We start from the raw sequence: 23,526 nt of genomic DNA, 5'->3' as shown, positions 1-23,526 counted from the left end.
AATTAGCAACTCACACCATATTGCGCTGTATGTGTTATATCTGTAAATTGCGTTACCGATTTTCTGTTTGCTGGATAAAAAAACAAAGAAAAACCGAGTTTCCGGAAGAAAAATCATGCTACTCTCGCCTGAGATCGAATAACTCCTCCAAGTTGTGAAAAGGGCCCATAAAAGTTCCTCGCCTTACTGACGGGATACGAACTTGCGTCTTTTCCACCTGGTGTGGAGAGGGCGGTGATTCTAATAATTGTGCTTCTCACGATGTCAATATGTCCAGGAGTTGAATATATTCTTACAGTGAGTATGCCATATTTATTATCTCATACATCGCGTCGGCTCCACCTTTTCTTGCTACTAAAAACATCAGGAATAGTTAAACTAATAGAAGAAACTTACCTGCGAAAGAATCTATACCTCTGAAATACTCCCTCATTCATTTCACAAATATATGCATTCTCAGTTTCAATCTCAGTGACGTCCACTTACAGTATGTCAAGTCCCACTTCGTTCTTCTGACAGAATCACAACTACGGGTTGATTCAATCAGTGCTCATTTCGGTTTCCCTAATTATTTGCTGTTCGATTCATTTCGCTTCAAAGGTAGTATTTGCGCATATGCCCGTTATGATGTCCCCTCTCAGGCATTTAATAATTTGGAAAAAAATCTCCTTTAAAATATCTCGGGTTAAAATCTCTCCACTGCATTCTATCAAATTCATCTCTCTCGCCCATGCCTTTTTTCCAACGCCACTAATCGCTTCGAATTCTTTGACTTCCTTTCTTTGATACTAGACTTTCTCCAGTCAAAATTTCCTAACAGTAGGGAAATTTTCTTTAGCAATTTATTGTTCACAACTCCAGCTGGCTTCCATTTTCTACTCATTGGGACCCACTAATCGTGGTTCTGAGATTTTTTGCATCACGATTTAATGATCTCGCACAGATTGTCCATTTGCCTACCAGAATACCCAACAATCCTAACCACACGTCAATACTTGATCATTTTTTCACAAACAGCAATTTCCAAGTATATGGTCGAGGTGAATGGATATTCTGGGGACCTCAGAGTATAGCTTAATAATGGTTTCTTCTATGATGGAAATTTTCTTGCCCTCGTGGTGTTGGGGGTGAGTATTTTATTTATTATTATTTATATTTATATATCATTTTTGTTAGTTCCCCTTTAAAATAAACTCCGCACTTGCGCACCTGACTATTACCTTCTCAGAATATTTCAGGTTCTTGGAACTACTCTTTAGATGTATTTAATTCCCTTCGGATAGGCTGGTGTTCAGAACAACAAAAATACACACATATTGGATAAAAATAGTTTATTGTACATATTTACATAAATACATCAAAACCAAAATGATTAAAGTCAAACACATGGCAAGATAATCTAATCTCATCTACTTAAATATATATATATATCACAATCAAAATTCCCCTTTCAAGAACTGATAATGTTTCTTCCTAATTACATCTGAGTTCAATTGACTTTCAAAGAAACTTTTAACATTCTCTTTCCATTACAAAATCAATTTCTTACTCCAAAATTGGATTAAACTTCTATACTCTTAATTTCTGGATAAATTGTTACTCCGTTTTCTAACAGATTATAGTTTTCAACCTTCTTCAATACAAGTAATTACGCCACTATAAAATTTCTACAAATAACTATTTGAACATTTGATGGCTAGCCTCGTTTATCTTATTCCCTCTAATTCCTTTCCAAAATTCAATACTTATTAAAATGATTATTAACAGGTATCACTCACTTCTAATTCCCATCCAAAATATATTTAATTGTTTTCAGAATTCTTCTGAATTTGATGTAACTTAAATACACTAAAATTTAAATTAAACAGAAAATAAATTCCTTGCTAGGAAGAAGCTTTGGAGATCGAACTGGATCGTTGACGATGCAATGCTTGGCACCCGTGGCCCCATCCTTTCCTAACAATCCATTATTTTTAGGCCACCTGAATAATTAAATTTATCCGCCGTGCTGTGTGTTATGTCTGTTAATTGCTTGTGTTCTGCGGTCGATTTGTCTGTTTTTCTGGACGTAAAACCCGAATTTCTCAGGGGAACAACCTTGTTATCTTCGCTTGAGACCGATTAACTCAGCCACGGAGTGGAAAAAGCCCATCAGAATTTTTTGCGTCATCGACGGGATTTGAAACCAGGCCTTTTCACTCGGTGTGTGGAGGACGGTGAAGATACCATTGTCCTACACGCGCAGACAACCCTGTCCTATCGTCTGCGCTCGTTGCACAGTGGTTATAATTGCTGTCCTCCCCACACTGATTGGAACATATCCGGGTGGGAATCCTGTCAATGATTCGAGGAAATTTTACTGGTCATTTTCACTCCTTTGACTGAGTCCCCTTGTCTGAGGATTGGACAGCAAGCTCCCCCGTGAAGCTTGGGTTTTCCTTCCAGAATAACAGGCAAATCGACCAGACAACGCATGCAATTTATGGATATACAGCACGTGGTTAAATGAGTTAGTTCTCGCGTGGTTCTAATATAGAACATTTTGAACATCCTGTACACATTGTACTCACCATATCCAAATTCTGCATCGCTTATGTCTGAGTAACATCATGTTTCCGATATCCTTACTTTTTTCCACCATTTGTTGACTTAAACAGTACTTTAAATTCGTCGAATTTGATTACTATACTCCTAGCATCAGTGTACAAGAAAATATACACGCAATATTTTTTTTTCCTTTTCGTTAATAACTCTAACACAACCGATGGATTTGTTTGTTGCGTGATGACCCTCAGTAAGTCTGCTGATGTCCGACACCTTTCTTTTCAAGCTGCTCTATATCCAAAAAAGCAGCAGTGTAAGGGTGCGTACACGTAGAAGGCAAGCAGTCACTTATCTGGATCCAACAGCGATATGCAACTGATACTTCTCAGTGGCTATGAACGCAGGTAAGCGGCTACCTGCGTTCTGTGGGTAAGCACCCTAAGAATCACTCTCAACTCTGCCTGCCTGCCAGCAATCGCAGGGAGAGTAGAATCACTTTCACCTATGCCTCCAGCAGCTGCTAACCTGTTAGTCTGAATAACCGAGACCACTACTTTTCTGACCACCAAGCACTATCAGAAAATATTCCTACATTCCTTCTATTTAGCACTTCCATCCCTGTGAATCAAATCTTTCTTGTAAACATGCACAAAACTAAAATTTAATTAATCAACAATTACTTAATATTTCATATGAAAATTTAAATAAATTAAAACTTACCTCCATATTCGATGCAACACATACTGAGTAATAACAAACGCCTTTTTCTTAATTATTACATGATTTGTCACTGAGTAACTTATAACGACCCCACTAAAATTAAAGGAAAGGAAATTAATTATTACACGTTCCCAAACATATCTGTGGAATGCAGAATAACGAAATTAGTATTAATATTAATTGGGGAATACGAAAAATAAAGCAAGGGAGAGCTAATTTACACACCATAAACAACAAAAGATTATCCCCCATCATTTGTGCATTCCTCTTCTAGCAATCACTCTAATCCTAAAATTTGTTAAGACTGTCCACTACCACAGCACCAGATGGAAGTTTCTTACTAATAATAAGTTAACATCTGGCTGAAAGCAAATTTCGCACATGTATCCTGAAACCGTCCGTTTACAATTTATGTCCTGATATGCGCGTTGTCCAAGAAAGCGTTGGAATAATACTACCATCATTAGGCTTACTCATCCATTTAAACCTTTAAGCACTTGAATTAATTCTCCTCACAGGTCCTCCCTTTTTTGGCCATCATATTAGTGCAGCCATAATATTGAACGTCAAAAAAGGGAGACTTGTATATCTTTTTTTGCAGTTTAGCATTAATATCACTAGTGAGAATATTGACTTCCTTTCGTTTTTTTGGCCAAGTTCTGGATAGTTTACACGTTTACCCAGTTTAGAACACAAGCAACAAGAGTAGGAAGATCTATCAGCGACTAGCATTTGACACTTTCAGAGCAAGCTACTACTAGGCAATAGTGGACTGCACCACTGCCCATCGCGACAATATTCAGTATTAATATTACTAGTATTCTGAGAATAAATAGTTAAATTATAATAATTATAATTAAATTATAAATAAGAGTGATTAAATTATAGAAAAAAAAATATAAACAATTAATAAATCTGCATTGAAGAAAGGAATTAATTCAAATGAAATAATTTCTTCCTGTCGTGCAGGCCTGATGCAATGCAGAATTTGAGTTGATTACATGAACTCCATCTGGGAGGAGAAATTCAACTTATGCCCTGCGTGCTTCATTATAAAGCTGGATAATGTAAAGGAAAACAATTTTTCCAGTTTATATTTTACACTGCCTTCTTAGAATGTAGAAGAGAATTATATAATCAACAAATGACAATGGAGTCATCGAGATTTAAATAAAAACACCAACTTACCTTATAAAAAGGAAGCTATCGACCGAAGATGACCCATTATTTACCGGCACTAAGACAGGATTCCTCATATATTCCACAACATTTTTCCCGTCCCCTATTTAAATAGAGTAAAGTTATGTTGAGTAATTATGAAAAACAATAATTTTTGTTTCAGAACTGAGTCTAAAGAAATTCTATTTCACATTTCAACGAGAGAGAACACATTAATGAAAGACCAAGTTACATATAAGCTTGAATTCAAATTGGCATTAAAAAGTAACCTAATTATCAAGAAACAAATGAGGCGAAGACACAAGTGTACTAAGTAAAATAAAATGATAAAAAATAAGAGAAAGGAATCCTCTCCTTCAGGAATGCAAGCACATAACACTCCACCATAAAGAAAAGTATTCTCGTCCCCCCGATAAAAACATGAGTGCTATTTTCAACACAAAGACAAAGAATTCCCAAGCACAATCTGTTCAACGGGACATCGGCAGTTTTGCTCTCCTAAAAGGATCGAATTGTCGCGGTCACCTTTATCCAGCGTGATGTCAACGGATACTCTTCTATTCGATCCAAATACAGAAAAATGTACAACTAAACTGCAAACGGAGAATATAGCGTGGCCACCACTCTCTATACTGAAAACAGAAATGCAACAAACAAAATGCTAATCTGAACTTCGATTCAGCCAATCGACATACCCAACAAAATATGAAATTTGACATTAATATCAAATACAATAAACAGAATTAACATAAATAAATAAAATAGTTAATGCAAACGGAATGACTGTTTAAATAAGTCTCCCGCTGCCAAGCGTTTCGAGGTCAATCGATTTCTCCGTGTTAATTAGCTCCTTTGAATATTAAAATTCCTGCCGATTATGGTTCTTCGGAAATTTTAAAATAAAAATGTCATCTATATAGAAAGGAAATCTACCTTTTTTTTATTATTATCTAAGCGCCAATTCGACTAGTATTTTACCTATTAAAGTCACTTGTTCATTCGCTGGAACTTCTGCCTCCTCGCGGCAGAACCATTAACTTGGCAAAAGGAAGCCATTCTCCCAAGGTTGAAAGGAGTATAAATAGATAAAATAATACAGCCCGCTTATGCATTTCTTGATCTATACATTTTTGAACAGTAACGTGAACTGCAAGCATCAAATGTGAATAGAAAAAACATGAAAAAAGCTGTAATTATACCTTTCACTTTTCAAAAGTCTGCACCCCACGATAGATCAACCTGTCTCCATTTCTAATTCAAAAATTTCTTAAATGTGGTCCCTCCAAAAATGGTTCGTAGTTTGCAATATGGCGGATCTCCTACTTTGAAACCGAAGATAAGCATGCAGGAAGACAACTAAATTGGCTACCTTATGAGGGATTCCCAAAAATGTTACCCCGCATGCCACCACAAACTCTACTAAACTGGTTACAGCAGAGTGAGATCCGCTCGATGAACCAGAGCAAGAAATTCTACAAGAATAAAAAAATCAGAGAAACGTGGTGAACGTGAAATGAATAGCTAAAAAATATGATGGAAAGATTGTCTTAACTGGAACAATCATCCTTGCATTCAAAACACCGAATCTGCTGGCAACTCTAGGAGCGAGGTACTCAAGATGCCAACAATTTTGTCACTCATAAATATGCGACACACGCACACTTGTACTCAAATCCTAATTTGTCTCAACTGCGAAGGTAAATGTTCATCCTTTTCTGGAAAGGAAGGGTTGTTTGTTTGGCGATGCTATAGAATTAATAATAGAAGCATGTGATGCAAAACAGCAAGTGTATCAGCTTATGTAGCAACAGCCAACAAAAAAAAAAAAAAAAACAACAATTTCACTCATCCATTCTCTCTATACGTTTGTCCAGTTCCTCCTTGAATTTATTTAAGCTATCTACTTCTACAACGACAGATGGGAGTCTGCTCCAGCAATCAACTACCCGCTGGCTAAAGGCAAATTTCTCTCCACATCTATTCTATAATTGTATTTCCTCAATTTGAATTTATGTCAGAACAATTTTCTTAATTTGAGAAAGAGGAAGAATCCCATCAGAATTGAGCCTGCTCAACCCATTCAAGACATATTCACCTCAATCAGATCACCTCGCAGGTGCCTAGTTTCCAGACGTTGCAATTTGCAGCATTTAAGCCTTTCTTCGTAAAACCACCCTTTCGTTCCCCTCGCCAATCTTGATGCCCTTCCCTCCCTGTACACGTTCAAGCAACTCTACATCCTTCCTAAAATGAATCTTCCAGACTTGTATGCAGTAATTAAGGCGTGACCTCACCATTGCCTTATACAGAGGGATAATCACCTCCTTTTCCCTACTAGCAAAATTCCTGTATGTTATCGACAATACCCTGTGACGTGCTCTTGCAGCCTGTCTTCATTGCTCAGAAAACTCCATATCTGCTGCACAATTACTCCTAGGTCTTTTTCATTTTCTACCATCCTAAGTGCAGTACCGCACGGTTGTACGTTTCCCCGAGGTTTCTTCCACCCATATGCAGTACTTTGCATTTGTCAATGTTAAACTTCAGTTGCCACTTCTCATCCCCTCTCCCCGAATTTTCTAGATCCTGTTGCAGTGGCACACTGACATTACTGTCATTAACAACCCTGCCAACCTCTGTATCGTCTGCAAACTTCGATACTAAGCCCGATATACCTTCATCAATATCATTGATAACTATACAAAACAAAAACAACACCGAACCCTGGAGGACTCCACTAATAGCAGTAGTCCACGAAGAACAGCATTCATTGATTACCACTCTGTCTCTACCGACTAAACCACCCTTTTATCCACTGTAGCAACTTCCACTCAATACCATACTACTCCAATTTGTTGAGTAATCTTCCATGCGTAACAGTGTCAAACGCTTTCCTGAAATCCAAGTATATGATATCAAAATTATTTTTTGAATCCCGTTCCTTTGTGATCACATCGCAGACTCCAATAAAATTAGTTAGACAAGACTTGCCCTTAACAAACGCATGCTGTGTCTGAATTATTACTGCAGTCTTGTCTAGATGATCTTAAACGAAGAAATGATTGTTACTTGTGAAATCAAATATTATGTTCTAGTGAAAATCAGTCTGAATGGTCACATACACTGGGTTTGAATCCTGTTAATGACGCAAGGAGTTAGTCAACCTGAGTTAGTTGGTTTTCGAAGGGGGTTGCATGCTTTTATCTCCCGGAAACACGGTTTTTCGTCAAGTAATGACTTCATTTGAAGCCACGTAAAATGGCAACAACTTTCTTCTTTCCGATCTGTACAAATAAAAAAAAAAATAACCTTAAAATTGTGATTTCTTCACTTAAAATAAGGCTGTAGAAATACATAATTGGTTTGTAATCTTTGGGAAACCTTGGGCTTAACATCTGAGTTTAACGTAAACAGCAATGTATAGGATGGTTATAATTAAAGTAACCCTATTCACAGCTCTCTGTAGCTCTAAGTAATAAGCGGAATGCCACCAAATTTAGAAAGTAAACTAATCAAGGCATGGGGAGAAAGGATTCCGTAAAAAAAAAAAGTTCCAAAATCTGCCGATAATATGACGCTGTACAAGAGGAAAGACACGACAAAGTGCAAACAAATAAATAACTAAAACAAACCTTAATTAAATTACAGATTTTTATCTGTGCTCTTTGAAAAAAAAAAAAAAACATAAACTGAAAACTCTTCAATCTAAACTAAAAAATAAGACACCTGAGAGAGCAGAAAATTTGCATAAATCTGAGTTAATTTAATTTCCCCAGCAGCAGGGAGCTATTGTAAGGACCCATCCTTACAACTGTTATTAACAGTGGTTTTGTTAAATATTGGAAAATTATTTGTATTTTCCAATATTTAATCCAAAAGTATTTTCTAATATTTCCAATATAGGAATAGAGATATAAATGTATGTACAAGATATATATTGTTTTTAGTTAGCGGTTGCTCATTACCTATATTTTGGAAAGGGGTTAGTTAATATGGTATTAGGAAGAATGTTTATATATAATCACAAGAAATTATACATTTTGCGCAGATGTGGGAAACCACAGGGGGCGCCTGACCCTAATACTATGCACACTATATATACCTTTTGTACTCATGTTACTTTGTGAGCATTCAACGGCGTGGATGCTGATTGGTGGCTAGTGAGACTAAAATCCTGGACCTGATGATATACTTCTATCCAAGAGACATGAAGAAGAATAATGTGCAATCCAAATAAAATAAGGAGTATAAGAGAGAGAGATAGAATGTTGATCTAAGTCTTAAGATAAAATACAGAACAGTAGGAATATATATATATATATGTAAGTACAAGATATTGTCATTAGTATAGAGGTTGCTCATTACCTATATTTTGGAAGGGAGTTATTTGAGATGGTATCAAGAAGAATGTTTATGTATAATCACAAGAAATTATACCTATATACATTATGTACTCATGTTACTCCTTTGTGAGAAATCAATGGCTTGGATATTGATGGGTGACAAGTGAAACAAAATCCTGGACCCGAGGATTGACATCTATCCAAGTGACATGAAGAAAATGATGTGATTGATTTATTAATTAGTCTAATCAATATTGCATACATTATATAATTATTTGCTTGATATAGATCAACTGAATTATGATCACTGCCATCAATTACCTTTATTTGTAAATAATGTTAATAAACAAATTTGTATATAGTTCATATATGAGTTGTGTCAGTCTTTCTGAACACTGAGCCAATAGTCCGTGAGAGGAATACATTATTACGGAAGCCCCCCAGGGCCTAGAATCTTGGAGTTAACAAGTCAGGTGCTATGTGGGAGGGTATTAAAGGGGGGGGACATAGTAGAGTTTAGTGAAGAATTAATTAAATAAGACTATAAAGTAAAGGAGTAGGGAAAGATATAAATAAAGGAATTGAATACATAAATAAAATATATATATATAATAAAGACAAGTAACAAACAAATTCCCCCCACACACACTATAAAGGGACAATGCGATCATCGCAAGAGTATTCCTTAAGATTACTGTAAGCAGCTTTTCCCGATTGCGCTTTAATTGCGAAGTTCTTGCGCGTTAATGGATGCAATGCCATCAACCACTCTGCACGAATTTAGACTCTGTAAGAACTTACGTCAGGGTCCTTTATCAGCTGCGGCAGTTAGAAGTTTACAAAGTTGAGGAAACTGGGCCCTTTATGGATAAGCCTGGAAGAGGAAAGAAGACTGTTTCACCTAAGGTAGCAGAGGAAGTTGCAACGGCTATCGTCGACCGACCCATGGATACATTCATTCAACTCACCTTCAGCAAGTCCACCTTCTAAGCCTAGGCTTATATGTGGATTATGCTACTTCAGTGTTATTATCTTGAACTGTTCTAAAAATGTTAATATAGTAATAATAAAATACTATTTAAAATTCAAACAACACAACACATTTTGGGAGAACACTAATCCTCTTAGCCACAGCCAAGAAGGATATAGTATTAGCTGTCATCGTCTCACATATCCTAATTGGCTGTGTTACCATCCCCAGCTACGAGGAGGCGGGAACTACTATCTAGTCTTGCTCTCCGTTTAAAAACTAAACTCAAACTTATTGAAGTACCATAAGAGAGCCTTATCCGTGAACATGATCCATAGATCTTGTTGTTCAAGTCTATCTAGAATTATCTCCAGTTCATGCTTTAGATCAACATATTGATCATAATGGAGTATAATATGGACAATAGTTTCTTTTAACCCACAAGAATATAAATCATTTTCCACAAGGCCCAACTCATAGTCTTTTTGACAATCCATGTCCAGTGATAAGGAAAGTGGCATGTAGTCCAAATTGCTGCCAAGGATTTTCCCGCACATTTAATATGTCAACTCTTGGTAGATACATATAGGTGACACGGCCATTTTCACTTTTGTCCCACCTCTGTTGCCATATAGCCATCAGTTCATTTTTAATTCTTGCCTTTTCTTGTTTATAATCAGCTCTCGAATATGTCTTATTTAGATCTGGGCAAGAGAACACACCCAACACAGTTTTCCTAATGTTCTTTCTAGTGCAATATAGTAACGCCGACAAGATAGTCTGCAAATCAGCCGGAAATCGTCCAGCTAATACCTGCAGAGCATCTGTCGATACTGTTATACAGGCTCGTGTTGTGCATAAGAGAGCGAACCTCTGCGCCTGGAGCAAGTACTTCTTTTCAACAGTATTAGTTATTCGGTGCAACCAAGCCACAGAAGAATATGTGATTATGGGGACAAATACACAATCATAAATAAGATTCAGGTCTCTACTTTTTATCCACTAATCTGTTCTGATCATTCTTCTCAGCTTGGCGTATAGCACTCGCACTTTATTTTTTAAGTACTTCATGTGCTCCAAAAACGCCATCCTCTCCCCCTACACACACACACACACCAAGATACTTTACAGAGGTCACATACCTAATTGACATATCAAATGCTTTAACTACTGGATTTCTATTGATACTCAGGCTTCCCTTGAGCAGCATCTGTAGAGCCTTTGTTTTTGAGATCTGTAACTTATACAATTTGTATCACTCCATCAGTTCCTCCATTATTTGAGAGCCACGTACCTCTAGTTGGGACCTTGCATTGCCATATACCAGGATTAACACGTCATCGGCATATGCCACTACATTCAGACCAACGTGATTTCTTCTCAAAAGATCATCCATAACTATTGTGCAGGCATCAGGGACAATTACCGAGCCCTGTGGACAACCTCGTTTAACATTCCTTTTTATTTCAGTATATTTTGTCCTAACAATTATCTTTCTATTTGAAAAATTTTCTTTAAAAACTGAATATAATTTTTCAGAACAGCCAATGGTTCTAATCCTGGAGAGGATTCCCTCCCACCAAAGCATGTCGAATGCTCCGTGAAAATCAACAAAAATTCCAAGAACGTAACGCCCCTCATAGCTCTGAACGTGTGTTGTCATCTGATAAATAGCGTCCTCTGTAGACTTACCTTTTTTATAACCATACTGGCTATCAGAGGACATTTGATTCTCATCATATTTAATCATTAGTTGCATGATACACAGTCGTTCATAAGTTTTAGCTATTACAGACAACAATGCTATGGGACGATACGAACCCACTTCACTTGGTAGTTTATCCGGACTTTTAATAATGTTTCAAAACGGCCACTCTCCACACCTCGGGGAATGAACCCATCTCCAAGCATTTATTAAACATCTTGACCATTAAATCGGGTCTTATATTAAAAACCATTTTCATTATTTTAACTTCTATTAAGTCAGGACCAGGCGACCGGCCATCGACTGCCTGTACAACAGCATCTTGGACCTCTTCCATGGCAAAATTTTGTTCACACATACTGGAACGTTGAGTGGCATTGCCTCGTATCATTTCCTTCTGTACTTGGCTTAGTTCTTGTGTGTCCCTATCAGGAAACAACTGATCCAGGATCACGTCCATGGACCCACTCCATCCTAAGGTATCCATATATCTTGTTCTGACAGTAACATTTATGGAATTAAAAATATACTTTTCTGTAATTAATTTAAAAACAGTATTCCAGGGATCTCTCGAGCCTTTTTCGGTCACATACGATTTCCAAGAAGTCTGCTTTGAATAATTAATTGCTTTAACATAATTATTACACAGATTCCTATACGTATCTTACACAATTCCGTCATTTGAGCGTCTCCCAACCTTCTATACCTTTGGAATTTTTTTTCTGGCTTTTCTTAATTCTTTCTTCATTTGTTGCAAGTTCCTATTCCACCACATTACAGGTCTGGTAATAAGTTTTTCTTTTTCATTGATAATTTTGAAGCTCTATAAACTATGTCCTGAAATTTACATAGATATTATTCAAAACTTAGTAAATCCCAGTTTATTTCATTTACTTCATGATTGAAGGCTAGATCAAAACTTTCCCAATTAACTGTTTTGACAGAAAACCTTTCCGTTTCCTTTATTTGCCGGACTTTCTCTATCTGACTCAGTTCAAACAAAATACCATTATGATCACTTGTAATCAAATAATCAACTACTTTCCAGTCATGTATCTTATCAAGAATTGACGTAGTACATACTGTAACATCTATATAGGATTGCCCATGTACAGAGCGATATGTTGGTATATGGCCAACATTATTAACATAATGCACAAGGATAGCTAACACTGTTCGCAGTTGCCCCTAATATGAAAATTAATATGTTCCGGAACATATTGAGCCCTCGCGTGTGAAATGACAAAATAGTCATAATTTTATATAGTTTTCTAAATTTGGTGGCAATCCGCTAATAATATAAATTTGATGGCATTTAGATAAACCACTGTGTTACTCACAAAAACTGCATCTGAGAAGAGGATAGTCCTCCTTATTAGGGGCAACTGCGAATAGTGTTAGCTATCCTTGTGCATTATGTCCATGAATTGTGTGTGTGTGTGTGTTCTTCAGTTTTAACGTTTGCTGGACGAATAAACACAGATCCCTGGAAAATAAACCGTGATAGAAGAAACCGAGATGAATAAAGGGGATTCAAACCAGGCTATTTTCACACGTGTGGGGAGGACGGTGATTCTAACCACTGTTTCTCAAAAAGACTGCATCTGAGAAGAGAATGGTCCTCCTTATAAAATAATATTTCGACAACAGAACATTCATATTAGCTATTCGGCAATTCTGAAGATTCTTCTATAGCATATTGTTCAAGGTTTAGGCCTAAATGGATGTCAGATGAACTAATGAGACATATGGCAGAGAAGACAAATGCATGGGATACATACAAATTAACACATGACACAGAAGCCTATGATAGATACAAGTTGATCTGTAACCAAGTTACAAAGGAGGTTAGGCAGGCGAAGGCAGATTACGAGAAATTTTTGGCAAGGGATGAAAAGAAAAACAGCAAAGAGTTCTTTACTTATGTACACTCTAGAAGGAAGGGAATGAATCAGATTGGTCCACTTGATATCGATGGTTCAACTGTTGATGATCCTGCTCAGGTAGCTAACAAACTAAATGAATATTTTACATCGACATTCACACATGAGGGGTTATTCAGCTAGGGGAATGCCAGAGGTGTATTCAACTCTGGCAGTAAGCTAGAGAATCTTGTAATAACTGAGAGTAAAGTGGAGGAGAAATTGTTGAAGATAAACACAAGAAAGGCATCTGGGTTGGATGGGATCTATCCAGTTATATTAAAGGAGGCAGCAAAGGAAGTAAGCAAACCCTTAGCCATAATTATGAGAGCTTCCTTGGACTCAGGGGAGGTACCCATAGACTGGAAATGTGCAAATGTGACCCCAATTCACAAAGGAGGATCAAAGGCTGACACAAATAATTATAGACCTGTGAGTTTAACTTCTGTTCCAGGAAAATTAATGGAAGCACTGGTTAAAGAAGCACTGCGGGATCATCTAGACAAGACTTCAGTTATAGCTCGGACACAGCATGGTTTTGTTAAGGGGAAGTCTTGCCTGACCAATTTGAGTGGATACTATGATGCAGTCACAAAAGAACTGTATGCAGGGAATAACTTTGATATTATATACTTGGATCTTAGAAAGGCTTTTGATACTGTTGCACATGGAAGACTGCTGCATAAATTGGAGTAGTGTGCATTGGAGGCTAATCGCTATGGATAATGGGGTGGTTGAGGGGGAGAAGACAGAGATGATAGTGGTAATCAATGGACACTGCTCACCGTGGATTAATGTTATTAGTGGAGTCCCTCAGGGTTCAGTGTTGGGTCCATTATTGTTTTCTCTATTTATAATTGATATTGATGATGGTATATCAAGCTTAATATCCAAGTTTGCAGACTATACGAATTTTGGCAGGGTTGTCAAGGACACTACTGACACTATGCTGCTACAACAGGATCTGGAAAGGTTGAGCAGATGGGCTGAGAGGTGGCAAATGAAGTTTAACATTAACAAATGTAAAGTACTACATATGGGAAACAGCAACCCCAGAGCAACGTATCAACTCTGTGGTACTACACTGACAGTGGTAGAGAATGAAAGAGACCTGGGGGTGGCTGTGCAGGCAGATATTGAAGTTCTCCGAGCAGTGCAGACGAGCTGAAATAGTAGCTCATGGTGTATTGTCAATGATATATAGGACTTTTTCTAGCAGGGATAAGGAGGTGATTATTCCCTTGTATAAGGCAATGGTCAGGCCACACCTAGAGTACTGAATACAGGTCTGGAGGCCTCATTTCAAGAAGGATGTAGAGCTGCTGGAACGAGTACAGAGAAGAGCAACAAAATTAGTGAATGGAACAAAGGGGTGCTCTTACGAAGAAAGGCTAAGTTTTGCAAATTAGTGTCTGGAGACTAGGTACGAGCGAGATGATCTGATAGAGGTGTACAAAGTTTTGAATGGTTTGAGCATGCTCAATGCTGATGGGATTCTTCCTCTTGCTCAGAATAATCACCTGAGAGGGCATAAATTCAAATTGAGGAAAGACAGATATAGGATACGTGCGGAAATTTGCCTTTAGCCAGCGGGTGGTTGGTTGGTGGAACAGACTTCCATCCCTTGTCGTGGAAGTTGAGAGCCTAAATAAGTTTAAGGCTCAGCTGGACAGGTATTTCGAACGAACAGAGGGGTGAAGTGGAAGTGGTTTTTTTTTGCTGATGCTGCATAAGCTTGCTTTCTTGCATCAAATGCCTCTACTAATGCTAATGCATCGTTACATACTGCATGGTAGTTATTGAGGGACATATGACTTCCTTTTCTGAACCTTGCCAATTCAATTAACGACCATGCTAGAGTTCAGCCTCTTCTACTCAGTGTATGATATTTTATATAAATGAGGGATTGTGCTTTGGGTGATATCATCTGTTTGAAAGTAGCGCAATGTCATCTAAAATCTTTGTGTGGCAAAGTTGTTCTACTACGAGTATTAAGACCACTGTACTTACTAAACAGTAAATTCTTCTGGATGCAAATGAATGATTAAATAAAATAAAACAGGACATTCATCCTAACCTCATTGATTCATTTTCCATCTATTAATCATTCTATCAACAAGAAACTCGTTTCTTAACAACTTCACAAGAATTGTAAAATACGTTTTGGATATTTTTCTGATGTGGGAATATGATCCTACCGGATCATATTCCTGCCTATGCATGCGATAACCTTTAGTGGTCTGTTTAGAAAGTTACGAACGTCTTTTACTTTAATTATACGTTATTAGGTTCCTAATGAATCATTTTACCCTTTCGCTTAATTCAACTAAGACGTTTGTCTTACTAACTTATTAAGCCTTTTGCACTTAATTTGCCTCCCAAATATGGCAGATCGAACAGTGTTTCCTCGAAAATCTTTTAGGATAAAATGGGACATACTATAATGATTACAGTAAAACATACTAGTATTATTTCCTTTTAATACTTACGTTTTGTATGCATGATTGTAAAAATATAAGTATGAATAAGTAAGACCCATGTCATGCTAAGAAAGCGAATGCCGTCAAGACAGGAGAGTTGATGGGGAGGGGTATTCGTGTTGAAGATCTTTCTTGTGTTTCTCGCCAATGAAAAACAAATCAGAATTCGTGCGAAGAGACCTAGAACAGTTTAAAAATATAGAAATTTACTGAATATAATATAACTATTATCCTATACTATTATATAATGATATGATTCCTTAGTTTTAATTTTTCGGTATTCCTATTATTATATATTTCATTCGAGAATATTCTCAATACAAAATCCCACGTACGGATTTGGCACTCTTTCTCTCAATCCACTAAGAGGGTAGCAGATCCTCTACTTTGTTTATACTATGCTCTGATTCGGTCCAAACTGGATTGCATTGCTGAGATGTAAGCTTCAGCCACCGGAAGTATTTGCAATGATTTCGTTTTTCTTGATTTCCATGATGTAGGTTGGCGACCGAGAAAAGGTAATACAATTTCGTGATAAACTAAATTACTTTCATGGTTGTTAATTATAGGATTTACGAATAACAACAACAACTTAGAGATTGCGGACTCGTAACGGGTCGTTAAGTTAAACAGACGTAGGATCAAACATTCCATACTCAGGAATTTAGTTAAGTATTAGAGGAGTAAAAACATATTACCGAAGTGCTCAAGGTGTTGAACATCGGGAGAGTAAGGGATAATCCAAATTGGGATGTTAATTGAAGTAAGCTCATTGTTTATGTTTCAGGATTTTAATACATTCTTGTTCTCATTTTATTAAAACACCTTTTGCAGTTTAAGTTTAACCAAGAATTTTCGCCAAGTGGACTGAGGTAGAATTGCCAGTTGACTATCAGGTTGATATCTTAATTGCTAGGACTCCGATACCAAACTGATCTCGCAGCTCCTCAATTTCACCACTTAAAGAAAAAAAAAATTTCTTATACTTTGGACGCTCACTTAGGATCGTAGGAGTTTACAGGACGAAGGGTACACAACAAGAGCATCATATTTATCCGTGACATGAATTAAAACGACAAATTAGCCCAAACCAGTGTACTGTTCTATTCCAGTGTTCAACCCACAGCTACGGCTATGATTATCCTTCCAGTTTATGTATATATTAAAAAGATCGATTTCTACGAACAAATACCGGTTTTTGTCCCAAATGAAACTTGTACTAGGAAGCTGCTTTCTTATTGTGTGAGAAATATTCGTTGAAATTGTTTCAGACTGATTTTTATGAGAGAAAATTTGCAATATTCTGCTCCATTTAAAGTTGCCGATTTGTTGCTTACATTATGTGTGCGTCTATTGCTACTAGTCACCAATAAGAACTTCTTCACTACCATGAATTTCATTCATATGTTGTACTAAGTTCAAATACAGGAAGTTATAAGGACTAATTTTATAGCTGAAAGCTTGGAGTACTGTTGTTTTTCTATTAAGATTCTTAGCAAAGATTATTATCTTAGGAGGTAAGCACTAAGATAATAAGCTTTCCTAAGAATCTTAATACGAAGTTATAATTTAACAGGAGTCTGAACTGCTTTTCAGTTAGTTCCATCCCCCCTCTCTTTCTTCTATTATACTAGGGTAGATAAGTGAACAGGATTACTTACTTTTGTTCTTGATTTTCTTCATATCTTGTGAGATATCGAGCCCGGTTCCTAGAACAAGCAGAACTCCCAGAAAGGAAAAAAAAGTCCTGAAAGTGAAATATTTATGTAAGCCAATACAGTATTTTCTTAACTTTCAAGAATAAATATGGTTTCCATTTAGTGTATGAACGTTATCGTTGTTCCTGTTACATGATTGATGTATTGCCTTTGGAGATGCTACTTTATGTGGAACATACTCAGTCATATGTTGTGCGCGTTGAGACTTGATGATGCAGGTAAATTGTTGTAGGGTTTTTGGTGCATCAGCAACTTAGGCCATATTGAACCGTACATAATATCTCTGTTAATTGCGAATGCTGTAAGGTCGATTTGAAGTTTTTTTGGACAAAATCAGCACTTCGGGGGCTGAAACAAATAACTTCTTATCTCGCCTTTTTTTTTTTTTTTGATAAATTTTGACATTAATTTTTATTCTTTTATTTTTGCATTTTCGTTAAGGCACACGATTCACGATTTAGAATTACTAAAGAGGCCATCGTGTCTGATAGACTACTAAACTCTTTCTTCTCTCGATTCCACTCAGTTATAACTCCTCGCAATAGCTGAACGTGGCATGCGGAGTGATTTGATTTGCGATTCCACATAATGAAACAAGCTTGAAGTGGATCAAATGCGTAGACTGAGATTCTTGACGCCGACCTGAACAAATCGCCGTTGATTGGAATTATAGGGGAAAATTCTCAGTAGCAGGACTAATCAGCTACAACTCAGATGTACCTTTACATCTACTTCTGTCTCATTGGTCTTATCTCGATGTTAAGCCAGCTCAATCCGATCAAACTCTTGTGAGGTGTTCTCTCCTTTGTATAGTCAGTTTTCATTTGTAAAGAATTATAGAGTTACTTTTTTTTTGTTGTTTTCATTGTTTTAAGTCATTGTTTTGGAATCCCGGAAGTTTCGACAGGCTGTGAATCCCTGGTCTCATGGCCGTGAAGGTAACCCGCAATTTTTTGCAGTAATTGTTCTCTCTCGCTTTTTTTTTTAAACGTGGTCTTCGTCCAGGATACTCAGGCGACCTTGGCAGAGTCCAGCCAGAGAATAATTGGCAGCCTGGCTTACCTCCTAGCGGTGTGTACGGACAACATGGGGTGCAATCCGGGGCCCTACGGCCAAAAGCTAACAAAACAACAGAAGCCAACTTCATACTACTCACGTACCGTGCACAATAGTTTTTTTTCTAGCTTTTGCAGAGCATGTATACTTCACGAAATACTTATGGCGCAGTTGTGGGAAACCCCCCTCCCCAAATACTATGTCCACTATAAACATAACTGTTTCCCGACTAAGTGATAACGATGGTTCATCATTTTTGACACAGGGTCTCTTGAGAGGAGATGTGAAAATTCAAAAGTCGCAATACGAAGCGTACAGGGTCCATATACCTACGTTCAAAACGTTATTATAATAATTAATATCAATCTCAATATTGTAAATTTCTGCCAAATTTGAATGCAGTTCATTTCATAATAGAAATTAAATCTCTAATTAAACAATGGGGACATTGCTTTTTGAAACGCAATGGATAAAGATAGTTTTATTTGAATACACTCACATGACCGAAATCTGCAGGGGTGTGACGACTTTCTTCTGTTTTACATTACAAAATGGAACCTCAACAGGTGTTTCAGGAAGACCGATGTAGTCCAGAGCTAAAAGGAAATTCAAATATTGAAGCATTTGCGCATTTTTAAATTAAGAGATTCGTTCTAATTCATAGGGAAATTTGCAAAGATAAATAAGCAACCAATAAAGAGTTCTTATTTTTTTTAAGCCACAGAATTGTAATTTGTTGTGGTAACTATGTTTTTAAATATAACAGATTTAAAGGATTAATGCGTTATCCGTTTGGAAATTTCTAGAAGCTTCCACTAATGCCACGTGACGTTTACCGTCCGTATTGCATTTTTATCATCCGGTGTCCACAAATCCATGCTACTGGAATAAAAGCTCAACCGGATATTATTACTATATGGCCGCAGAGCGAAACCCTCGTTGGGGTCCAGTATAATTCTGATTACTGTATGATTTTATTACCTTGTAATTAGAAAATCCATTCGCGATTAATTTCTTTGTATGAAATGGCATTATGAGGAAGAGGTCGTTGCTTTCGAACATTGGCCCTGTAATCACCCACTCATCCCACGGATGCCTGCTTCCCCGCAGGATAATCATGTCTGTTGTAAGACAGTAGTCGTAACACAAGGAAAGGCAAATTCTTTAACGAGAGAGAGAGAGAGAGAGAGAGAGAGAGAGAGAGGGGCCTGCCTAAAAGATTTCATCCCGCAGTTGGGCGTAAATCCCTGTCCGTCCCTACTGCGGGACGAATTACAACTGCAATGGGCGCCTCCGTAGCCAGGTGGGAAGGAGCAGCAGTGCGTAGCACACGCTTCTTGATTAGACCGGGATTCGAGCCTGTCACCACCAAATACGGAGGATGCGGAAAGGTCAGGGAATGACCACCGCATATCATGGAGCAATATGGCCTTAGTTGCTAATGCTCCTAAAAACCAAATAACGACAAACAAACAACAACTACAATATTTCTCTATTTGGTTATTAGTGAAGTAATTTGCAAAGAAGTACAACTCTTCATAATGAAACATCGTTATTTATCATTAAATCTTTCACCTACAGAAAAAAAAGAGGGCCTCGATGTCACCGATGTTTCACAGATTCGGCGGAAAGTCCATTTTAAGAATTTATCCCAAATGTGATTAGACAGCCCTCGTGGGTAGCACAGTAGAATCGTCATCCTACCGGCACTGGTGGAAAAGACCTGTGCCGGTAGGATGATGATGTGATGATGTGAGTTGATGATGTGAGGAATTTTTATGGGGCTTTTCCACAACGTGACTGAGTTAGTCGGTATCGGGCAAGGGCAACTTAGTTTTCTTTTTTCTACCGGAAATTCAGGTTTTCAATCCAGTAAACAGAAAATCGACCAGAGAACAGGTGCAACTTTTACAGACAGTACATCCGAGCAAAACGGCCCGAGTCTTTGATTCTCCTAAATCCCTACAACAACAACAACTACAATTAGACTTTCCGGATCTTTAAGCGTCCTTCTTGAGGACTTCAAGCTCTGGTGTCTGCCGCTCTTCACCATAAGTTGAACGTGATGATTCAAATTTTCAAGCTTCTGTTTAGGACCTGATTTTATTGGAGGTGGCGCAGTAGAAGGTATTGAAAAGGTGATGGCAGCTATAGACTATTTTTGTGAACAATTTAGAAATGCTAATTTTAGGTTTAAAAAGCTATCATATTAGAATCACCCGAGAATTGCCTGATCTACTCGGGTATATTATGTACATTGCATGTGTTCTCTGTTTGGTTTGCCTGTTTTTCTGCAAGAAAAACTAGAATTTCTGAGGAGAAAAAACCTTGTGTTCACTCCTCAGACCGACTAATGAAGGCAGCATGGATTGCAAAAAAGTTGTTGAGATTCAAAGCCTTTCATTCATAATGATGATATTCTTGTTATTATTGGGGATTTTACTGCGCTAAGGCAAATAAAGGCCATTATGTGTGAGGGATGATGTTGATTATGACCAAAGTGGTACCCGCTACGACCACATGCGAATTTTATGTAGTCTAGGGCTATGGTACACATGCATATCGAATCCCCAAAATTAGATCACGGTAGAGACCAAAAACCAAACAAAACTATTATATTTAGGCCACCCGAATAATTACATTCATCTGCTGTGCTGTGTCTTATCTCTGTTAATTGCCTGTGTTCTACAGTCGATTTGTCTGTTTTTCTGGACTAAAATCCCCAGTTTCCTGGGGAAAACCTTGCTATCTACGCCTGAGACCGACTAACTCTGCCACGGAGTGAAAATAAGCCCATCGACGGGATTCGAACCAGGGCCATTTCCACCCGAGGAGGATGGTGACGATACCGCTGTGCTACACGCGCAGACCACGGTATAGACCCCAGAATCAACAGTAATTAGGTTGAGCTGCATTACGCTACAACCTTGGCCGACCGGGCTAGCCGGGTGGGTAACGTGCCTGCCTGGCAACCTAAAGGTCGCGGGTTCGAATCTCGCCTCGGGCTTGGATCAAAGTACTGCAAAAACCTTGGGAGGTGCATTATGGCCACAGAGGCTGATGTGCCAACAACTACAAAAAAAAGAAAAAAAACTACAACCTTGAGATATTTGTCAATTAAGATAACTATCAACTGACTAAACACCTGGGCTTTTCGTCCATATGCGAATCCTTCTCCTCTTGTTATTATTCATTGACTTACAACAACTAGTTGGCTATTACAACAACAAACGATACTAAATCAATTTAGAGAAAGATCTGACCATTTGCCATCGTGGAGGGGGGCACACCAGGGCACCTTCACCATCAGTTATCGTTCCCACCACGTGGAGGTAAGTCACTATTATTTACGGCATTCTGGACCTCCTCCAGAACGCCTCTTTAAAAAAAAAAAAATCACAAAAATCGGAGAAAAACTCACTGGCATAAAACAAATCACGCATTGTGACAAGTTAGAGCGAGCATCCCCGCTCCAAACGAGTAAGAAGATCCACAGAATGAAGAGATTGGTCTCTGGCTCACCACATGGACAAAGATTCGAGCCAGCCGAGCCCAGCTGGAAAAACTTGGACCTGTGACCATGTCCAGTCAGGAGGAAAGAGGACGAGATTCCAAACTGCAACTAGGGCATAATCCACTGGTCCACAGCTCGAACGGAGGACAATGAAGCATGCAAATGTCTTCCTTTAATGGATCTGGTCCACTGACCTTGCCACATGGTATCAATTTATCACGGGTTCTCTTCCGCTTAGATGACAAAAGCAGGCCATTGGACAGCCCTCCATGGATGGCTGTCCCTCTCAAAAATTCTCAAGGACCCACTGAGGCCCCACTCAAAAATTCTTAGGACTGACTTCTTTCAATGCATATAGTAAACATGATCGCACCACTAGCAGGTCAGCTAAAACCTTCCCAGCTAACACATATAAATCCTTCGTAGCGACTGGTCGACACGCTTTGGTGGTGTCAAGAAGATCAAATCTTTAACCAGAGAGAAGTGACTTTCTCACAGCGCTGTTAATACCTTTCCCTCCTGAAACCCGGCCGCGTAAGTCACAATTAGTGTATCGGTAATCCTCACAATGAGAGTATCGATAAAATCTTAGAAGAGGTGGTAGACCCTCCCCTTAATAGCATAATTTACGCGGATGACTCTCTGCAGCTTGGCATGCAGCCGTCCTTACCTTCTGTTTTAAATAATTAGCATAATCTAAAAAGGTCACTCGCTCTTCCAGGCAAACAATAAGGTAAAAGTTCTGGTTGACCATACTGAGCGAGTGGTCTCAAAGGGATGACCGCATCCAGCTAAACTGACCCCATAGTAGCAGAGCCATAGACGTCTGCGCGGAAACATTCAAACCTATGCAGATTGGACCAAGATGTCATACGGTCCAAGCAGGTAGCAGCCAGTCCTCCACCTCCCCACGGAAGTCTTCCCAAAAGGAAAACCAGAACTTCCTCATCAGCGATGACGTGGGCGTGTTCTACATCATGAGCATTCAAGCACTCATCGAGTATTATGTTCCAAAAACAAGTCCAAGGACAGATCCCAGGGGACAGTCACGCTCCAAAGCAGGAGTCTGCTCAGATTTGACTGTCCTGATAACCACCTGCCTATCGGCAGTCCTTCAATACAAACAAACACAAACAGCATTGAGGTACTGGAGAAATTAGAACTCAGTAAATCCAGTACTGGCATTGAGAACTTAATAAAATGCAAGTATTATTTCTTATTTTGAATGCTATTTGTCAAGTTTTAATGGCAATCCTAAGCTTTGCAGATATTCCTCTAAACTTGCTACTTTCTTGTGCCTATGTGTACATCACCACAGAAGTGAAGGTTCATGGCGCTAGTTAGCTTCATACCTGTTTGGCCACATAAACAAGCG

The 23,526-nt window shown here is 38.2% G+C and overlaps 1 protein-coding gene across 1 annotated transcript in view; it reads right to left on the bottom strand.

The window, feature by feature from the left end:
• LOC150087184 (nose resistant to fluoxetine protein 6-like) overlaps positions 1 to 23,526 on the bottom strand; it is a 134,507-nt gene that overhangs the window by 48,368 nt on the left and 62,613 nt on the right. The window contains exons 4-8 of the mRNA XM_090372399.1: positions 19,137 to 19,233; positions 17,525 to 17,610; positions 15,873 to 16,043; positions 4,453 to 4,546; positions 3,265 to 3,357 (exon numbers count right to left, since the gene is read on the bottom strand). Coding sequence (XP_090228525.1) covers positions 3,265 to 3,357; positions 4,453 to 4,546; positions 15,873 to 16,043; positions 17,525 to 17,610; positions 19,137 to 19,233 — 541 coding nt within the window. The remainder of the gene's footprint in view (positions 1 to 3,264; positions 3,358 to 4,452; positions 4,547 to 15,872; positions 16,044 to 17,524; positions 17,611 to 19,136; positions 19,234 to 23,526) is intronic.

This window comes from Mastigoproctus giganteus, chromosome 4 (assembly GCF_048544385.1).
Source record: "Mastigoproctus giganteus isolate SK-2022 chromosome 4, ASM4854438v1, whole genome shotgun sequence".
NCBI classification, from domain to species: Eukaryota; Metazoa; Arthropoda; class Arachnida; order Uropygi; family Thelyphonidae; genus Mastigoproctus; species Mastigoproctus giganteus.
The sequence above is the reverse complement of the archived record's forward strand: the minus strand, read 5'-3'. Positions and strand labels throughout refer to the sequence as shown.